Consider the following 8144-nt stretch of genomic DNA (forward strand, 5'->3'; position numbering starts at 1 on the left):
GTCGGGTGCCCACGGTGTCAGCCTCAACGACCTCTCTCCCCGCGGCCGCTGCCTTGGACCTGCCGTTGTTGCCGTCCCCGCTGTCGACGACGGCTGCCACCTGGGGGAGTCCTTCGCCTGCAACTACTGCCACCGCAGGTTCTACAGCTCGCAGGCGCTGGGCGGCCACCAGAACGCGCACAAGCTCGAGCGCACCCTCGCCAAGTGCAGCTGGGACATCCTCGTCGCTGCCGCGTCACCGTCCTCATCCCTGCCACCGACGCCGGCGCCACCGGCCATCGTCTTCCACGCCGCGCCACCGGAACGCAACAACAACAGGGACGACGACTTCCTACAGTAGGTGGCGCCACCGACACCGAGCGTCGTGATGGACATGGTAGGATGGGGCACTAACATGGCCGTCGCGGCTGACAGCGGCTGTGGCCGCCTCGGCCTCGGCCTCGGCCATGGCCAGAATGGGGACGGCGTCAACCCCCGCCCCTACGGCGGGGCTCGTCGGCCTATGGGCTGCGCCATCGAGGATGGGCATGGGAACTCACACCCGGAGGAAGAGGAGGGGAAGGCACTGTTAGCAGCCCCGCCCCTTCCAATGGCCTCGCTGCTGCGACAACCAGCGTGGCTGGGGCCTCTGGTGCCGGCGGCGGGGGGTGCGGCCGGCGGCGGGATGGTGCGGCTGGCGGCGGGGGTGCGGCTGGCGGCGGGGGGTGCGGCCGGTGGTGAGGCTAGGGCAGGCGGCGGTGGGGGTGGCCGGCGGTGGGGGGTGCGGCCGGCGGCGGGATGGTGCAGCTGGCGGCGGTGGTGAGGCTAGGGCGGGCGGCGGTGGGGGTGGCCGGCGGTGGGAGGTGCGGCCGGTGGTGAGGCTAGGGCGGGCGGCGGTGGGGGTGGCCGGCGGTGGGAGGTGCGGCCGGTAGTGGGGCTAGGGCGGCCGGCGGCGGGGGCGGTGGCCAAAACTCGAATGGCGCCATGCTGTCGTGAGAACAAAGGCGACAGAGGGAGGCACGGGACGGGGAAAGGGAACGGGGAACATGTCTAGGAATAGAATGAAACATTTTTTTCCATAACCAGTGGCATAGGTGGGTAATTATCCACCAACTCCACGAGGAGGTTCAAAAGAGTGGTTTCTGGAGCAGCAAAAGAGGTGCTCCAAAACTCCACCTCCATTTGCACTACAGCTCCATGGAGTTGGTAACTCCATGGAGTTTTGGAGTTGGGGTGTTTGGCTGAATTTTTTGATGGAGTTGCTGGAGTTTAGGAGTGGAGCTGTGCCAAACAGGGCCTTACTCTTCGATGATTATGAGGGATCGGCTTGCTAAGAGCGAGAAAGCAGCCTTGGAGGTTTTGAAGAAGGTAGCTTCGCTGGAGGGGACTATCGCTGCCATGTCCTTGGAGATGAAGAAGTTCAAGGTTGAGAATGCTGAGCTGAAAGAGGACTCTCGCAGACTCGGTGACAAGTACGAGGCCAGGGGCGACGAGATTGATCGCTTGGTGGTGGATGTGATGCAGCTGGAGGGCCAGGTGAAGGAAAAGGATAGGATTATTGAAGGCCTACGCGAAGGTGCTTAGCGCGACAGCGAGGTTATCGTGGATTTGAGGTCTAAGGTTAGCCAGATGGAGCCTGAGTTGGAAACGAAGGCAAGACTGTTGAGCCAGATTGAGACCACACTGAGGGAGAGGTTTGAGAAAGTTCACAAAGCTTACAAAGCCTCCCTCAGTGCGTTTGGTGCTGAACCTGATGACTGCCCGTTGGATGGGGGATGCAAACGGATGTTCGAGTGGATTTTAGACGAGGTTAAGAATCTCCCCGAGGTCCTCGAAGGCTTGAATGACTACTCCACTGTGTTCTGCCAGGATAGTGCCCTTCACTTGCTGGAACAACAAGGATGCTAGCATATTAGGTATATTTCTGAAGATAATTATGTTATGCTGACCGCCTCGGAGATTGGCTCCGCTATCAAGTCTAACGTCATGGAGAATGCGAAGAAAAACTTGTTTGATCGCTTGTGGTCGACCTTCGGGCAGGATTATGTAAAGGGGCTTGCGCGTGAGCAGTTGGCACAGCTACGCTTGCAGTCTGGCGCGGATGATGAGGACAAGGATGTTGCGGAGTAGGTTGTTGCATGCTAGGGGGGATTTTGACTTGTTGGTTTTGGTGTATAAAGTTGACGAAGTCAGATACTTTATTAGTCTGTGAAACTATGCCCTGTAATGTACTCATGTGTCAGCTTTTTGTCATGTATCCGACTTTGTAATTATTGCGTGCTTTATTCTGTCCAAACGCGCTTGTTTCTGGCAAAGTGGACCCGCTGCGAGGTTAGATAAGTCGAAGTCGGGTTGCCGTTTCAGGCAACCCGCCGACTTAAAAAATGCGAAAGTCGGTTGATACAGCGACCCAGAGTCGCTTCAACCGTAGCCGTCTAGATTTGTTGTTGTATTTTGCGTTGGTTGACTTCGTGCAAGGTCGGGCCGATGCATTGCTTTGAAAATGCACCTGCCCATCTGGTCGATACTCGTGAAGAAATCAGTCTCCTTATCGGAGCTTCTTTTTTGACTTTGATTGTGTTTACTGCCATTTTTGACTTTGCTGAGCAAGATCGAAAATGTCATTCAGCACTTTACGAGGTCAGATGACACGGACTTGCAAACCCTTCTCTTGCGGAGTCGCAGAAATTTTTCCTATTTTTTTTGAAAAACGTCACCCCCCTTGCGATGTTGCAAGAGAGAAGTCAGATGACATAGACTTGTAGACCCTTCTCTTGCAGAGTCGTAGAAATTTTTTGTGTTTTTTCAAAAAATGTAACCCCCTTGCGATGTTGCATGATAGAAGTCGGAGAGGTAACTTGCTATTGGAGTATTTGGCATCTTTAATCTATAGTGGCATTGCATTTACACGTTGGAATTCCTCCGCGCTCTAGTGCGAGGTCACGCAACTTGTTGTTGCATTTGCACGTTAGAACTCCTACACACTCTGGTGCAAGGTCACGCAACTTGTTGTTGCATTTTATGCGCTAAATCTCCTCCGCACTCTGATGCGAGGTCACGCAACCTGTTGTTGCATTTTATGCGCTAAATCTCCTCCGCACTTTGGTGCGAGGTCACACAACTTGTTGTTGCATTTTACACACTAAATCTCCTCCGCACTCTGGCGCGAGGTCACGCAACTTGTTGTTGCATTTTTGGATTCTGGATTTTTAGGGGAAACTTCCTTTCTTTCATTGTGAAAAATGGTGTACATCGATCTGCCTCGTTAAAAACCTTGCCTCCATTATGGAGCCCCTAGCAAGGAAAAGAGTGCAGTTCGGACTTTATGACCTCACAAATGAGGTAAAATTAAAAGTAAAAAAGAAAAAACTACTCATTACCTTCGGCGTTGCTTATAGTTCCGCAAGCCGAAAGGTAACATGAACAGTTATGGATAGTATTTTCGTAAGTTGTCAATATTCCAAGTGTGTGGGAGATTGTTTCCCTGCTGGTCTGCGAGGTGGAACGAGCCAGGCCTGCCACTTTTTGTTACAATGTAGGGGCCCTCCCAAGTTTCTTGTAGCTTGCCTGGGTTTTCCCAATTCGTTTTCCTCTTGATGACGAGGTCGCTGACATTGATCTATCTCTCTCGAATGTGTTGGTCCCTCCATCTTCGGGTTTCTTCCTGATACTTGTCCAGGTTTTCGATGGCCTCGTTGATGTCGAGCTCAATCATGTCTTTCTCAATTCTGGCAATTTCATCCACATCCTCGGCCTTAAGGACTCTTGGACTCTTGTTTTTTTTTCTTCAGGGGTTACGGCTTCGGTTCCGAATAGGAGCTTGAACGGAGTAAAGCCTGTTGCCCTGGATTCTATCGTGTTGTGGGACCATACGACTCTTGGGAGCTCATCGACCCATTTGCCCTTTTTCTAATCGAACAAACATTTTTTGACTGCAGTAAATATGGTGCTATTCGCCCTTTCCACAGCTCCGTTGGATTCCGGGTGGTATACAGACGAGAATTTTATCTTCGTGCCGATGCTGGCGCAGAAATCTGTGAATAAGATGCAGTCAAACTGTTTGCCGTTGTCAACGGTTAGTTCTCTTGGGACTCAAAACCGGCAGACAATGTTTTGCCAGAAGAATTTTTGTACCGAAACCGATGTTATGACAGCCAGTGGTTTGGCTTTGGCCCATTTGGTGAAGTAGTCTATTGCAACTACTGCAAATCTGCAATTTCCTTATGCTGTTGCCAGTGGACCAACTAGGTCTAGGCCCTATCTCTGGAGAGCCCATGAAGGTGGGATGAGTTGGATCGGAAGCGAGGGTGCATGCGTCTGCCATGCTGTCTTCTGGCAAGCCTCACAGCTTCGTACAAGCAAGTGTGCGTCCATGTGGACTGATGACCAGTAGAATCTCTGATGGATTGCTTTTCCTACTAGAGCCCTTGAGCCAATGTGGGTTCCGCAAAAACCACTATGTATTTCTTTGAGTAGTTTGCTGCCTGTTTCATAATCGACGCAGCGAAGCCAAGGTGCTGAAATACCTGTCTTGTAGAGTTGCCCCTCGATAATTGCATAGCCCCTTGCCCTTTGCTTGAGGCATGTACGCTTGGCTTCGTTCTGAGGCACGAAGTGACCTCTAAGGAAAGCCATTATGCTCGCACGCCAATCGTAATGTTGGATGGCATTAATGGAGGTTGGAGCTTCTTCCTTGATCGAAGGTGAGGTGATGACTTCGTAAAATGTGTCGGGTGGGATTGGCTCGCTCTCTGCTATTGCTTTTGCAAGCTTGTCGGCGTCGTCATTTAGTGCCCTTGGGATATTTTTGACATCAAACCCCAGAAAGTGCCTCTCCATGGCTCGGACTACCTCAAGGTACTTAATGAGCTCTGGTTCTTTGGCCTCGCTATCTTTCTCGATGTGGTCACGGATTACCTTTGAGTCTGTTATGACGATGAATGTTTGTTGCCCTATGGCCTTCATTTTCCTTAAGGCCAGCAGCAGTCCCTCATACTCTATGGTGTTGTTGGTTGACTTCGCGGTTGGTGGGAAATCTAGCCTCGCTGCATACTTGATTCTTACACCTGTTGGTGATGTGACCACTACTGCTACCCCTGCCCCTTTGTGGCACCAAGCCCCATCGCAGTGGACGACCCATGGTGTTTCAAATTGTTTTGGCTCCTGCTTTGGCGAGGTCCAATCAACTACGAAATCAGCCAGTACTTGGGATTTTATAGCTGTGCGCCTTTCAAAGTCGACGACGAACTCTGAGAGTTCAGACGCCCATTTGGCGATACGGCTGGAAGCTTCCCTGTTTGAGAAAAGGTCATGAAGAGGCTGGGTTGTTACGATGATTATTTTGTGCCCGTCGAAGTAGTGTCACAGTTTTCGCGCTGCCATAACGACTGCGTATGCGATTTTCTTGAGTTCTGAGTAGTGTAGCTTCGAGCCGCTCAGGGCTTTGGATGCGAAGTAAACTGGTATTTGTTTCATTTTGCCTTCGATTTCTTTTTCTTGAATCAGCGTTGTGCTTATGGCTATTGCTGAGGCTGAGATGTATAATAGCAGTGGTGATTTGGGCTCTGGCGGGCATAGCTTTGTCATAGACTGCAGGTACTCTTTGAGGTCTTGGAATGCTTTGCTTTGCTTAGGTCCCCATTCAAGTGTTCTAGAGCTTTGGAGTGTTTTGAAGAAGGGGAGGCTTCGCTCTGCCGCTCTTGGAATAAAACGGTTTAGCGCGGCTACCCTACCCGTGAGTCGTTGGACTTGTTTGAGCAAAGTTGGCTCCGACATGTTAGCCAGTGCCTTGATTTTGTCTAGGTTGGCCTCAATGCCTTTTGTTGTTACCAGGTAGCTTAGGACCTTTCCTCTCTGAACCCCAAATACACACTTTTTTGGGTTTAGCTTTAGGTTGGCTGACCTCATGTTAGCAAATGTTTCTCCAAGGTCCAGAATGTGGTCGCTTCGCTTAGCGCTTTTGACAATGATATCGTCCACGTAAGCCAGGATGTTATGCCGAAGCTAGTTCCAGGACTGTTGCTGTCATCCTTGAGAATGTTTGGCCTACATTCTTTAGCCCCTCTGACATACGCACGAAGCAGAACGTTCCAAAAGGTGTCACGAAGCTTGTTTTTCCTTCGTCCTCTTTCTTGATTCTGATCTGGTGATACCCCGAGAAGAGGTCCAGTAGCGAGAGCATTTCACTGTTTGCAGCGTCATCCACCACCTTGTCAATCCTCTCAAGGGGGTAATCATCTTTTGGGCAGGCCTTGGTGAGATCTGTAAAGTCTATACACATTCTCCATTTGCCATTTTTCTTTTTTACTGGCACTGTGTTAGCTAGCCACTCAGGATACTGGATTGGACTGATTACGTTGGCCTCGAGGAGCCTGTCGACTTCGGCCTTCACGGATTGGACCTTTTCGTCGGACATTTTCCTTAGCTTCTACTTCTTTGGCTTAGCTCCTTGTCTGATATCAAGGCTATGCTCAATGATTTCCCTGTCCACTCCTTTGAGATCGCCTGCGGACCAAGCGAAGATATCTTTGTTCTTGTTGAGGCATGCGATGAGGTTGCGTTCTTCTTCGGGATCAAGGTTGGCTCCAATTGTTACGAACCTATCTGTGATGTACCCGTCCAGGAGTACCCACTTTGTTTCGCCGTCAGCACTAATCTTTATTTTTTCTTTGTCCCTCTTGGGCTCGTTGTAGGTCTTTTTCTTTGTTGTGCTCTTGGCTTCGCTTCATGGCGGTAGGTGGTGGACATTCTTTTGGCCTAGAGGTGCCCCTCTTTCTATGTTTCTTGCCATTTGCTGATCACCGTACACTGTTATGATCCCCTTGTGCGCGGGTATTTTCATGCATAGGTACAGTTGCCTAATTGTTGCATCCATCTTGGTGATGAAACCACGACCAAGTATTGCATTGTAGGGGTGGTGCATCTCCACCACGTCAAATGTGATGTGTTCTGTTCTCGCATTGTCGCGATCCCCAAACAAGACCGGGAGAGCAATTTTTCCCAAAGCTTTCACTGGCTTTCCACCAAAGCCGAGAAGTGGGATGTCGGCTGGGTTGAGCGTGTTCATGTCAATGTTCATTTCTCTGAAAGCGTTTGCGAAAAGGATGTCCGCGGAGCTACCTATGTCAACTAGGACTTTTCCAACTGTCCAGCCTGCTATCAGCGCTTTAATGACCATCGCATCGTTGTGCGAGGTTGTCTCGAGCTTGAAGTCTTCCCCTATGAAGGTTATGGGCATGTGTGCCCATTCTGGCTTCGTTGGGGGTTCGTCGGGTATGATTACATTGACTTCTCTGAAATAGTTTCGCCTCTGCCTTTTGTTCTCGAACTCTAAAGAGGAGCCCCCGGCGTATGGCATTATCATGCTGAAGGTAGATAAGGAATTTTGGTTGTTGTTTTGTGTGCTTGGCTCTGGTTTGGGCATTATGGCTGGGATGCTTGGGGGTGGAGGTAGTGTTTCTTGAGGTTTCTGAGGTGTATTTGGGTTGGCATGTTGCGGGATTATTTGGTGGTACGGTTGTATGTGTGGTGGAAGAGGCCAGCTCATTGGTTGCTAGAAATTGGCGAAGCTAGGCTGCTTGGGGTAAAAACTTGGGTGCGGGTAAAAAGCTGTGTGGTGGATTGTTTTGGGTTCTTGCGCGGCTTCTTTTGTATCCTTTCTCTCTTCTTCTTTCTTTTTGGGGCACCACTCTGTGTTATGATGGTTCTGGTGGCCATGGTTGACGCAGTAGAATGATTTCTGCTGTCTTCCTTGACCTCGTCCTCTACCAGAGTGGCCCCCTCTTTGGGTGTTGTTGTTTTGGTTTTGGTTCTAGCTTTTGTTTTGGTTTCCCTCAATGTTCATGACATGGTTCTGGCTAGAGTTTTGAGGCTTGTTGTAAGGCGAAGGTTGCTAGTTTTGGTTCTGGTTTGTTTGCCTTTCCTTGTTACGTTCCGCCACTCTTCTGCGGTGGTCCTCGTCGGACCTAATGTATTCATCAAGTTTTCTGAAAAGAGCGCTCATCATTTTGGGCTCCTTCCTTGATAGCTTCGACGCTGTTCGGCCAGGGGTGAGGCCCGCGATGCATGCGGATATTGCTACGGATTCCTCAATGTGCGGCGCTTGGGAACGAAGCTAGACATATCTTCTTACATATTCTGCAAGTGGCTCCTTGTCTTTTTGTTTG

General features: G+C 50.5%; 1 protein-coding gene across 1 annotated transcript; it reads right to left on the minus strand.

Annotated features, from left to right (window-relative positions):
* Window positions 1-6703: 6703 nt before the first annotated feature.
* On the minus strand, window positions 6704-7216 carry LOC140220236 (uncharacterized). The gene has a single exon (XM_072290253.1). The coding sequence runs from the start codon at window positions 7214-7216 to the stop codon at window positions 6704-6706; it is 513 nt and encodes a 170-aa protein (XP_072146354.1).
* Between the last annotated feature and the right edge of the window lie 928 nt (window positions 7217-8144).

This window comes from Setaria viridis, chromosome 8 (genome assembly GCF_005286985.2).
Source record: "Setaria viridis chromosome 8, Setaria_viridis_v4.0, whole genome shotgun sequence".
Classification (NCBI taxonomy): Eukaryota; Viridiplantae; Streptophyta; class Magnoliopsida; order Poales; family Poaceae; genus Setaria; species Setaria viridis.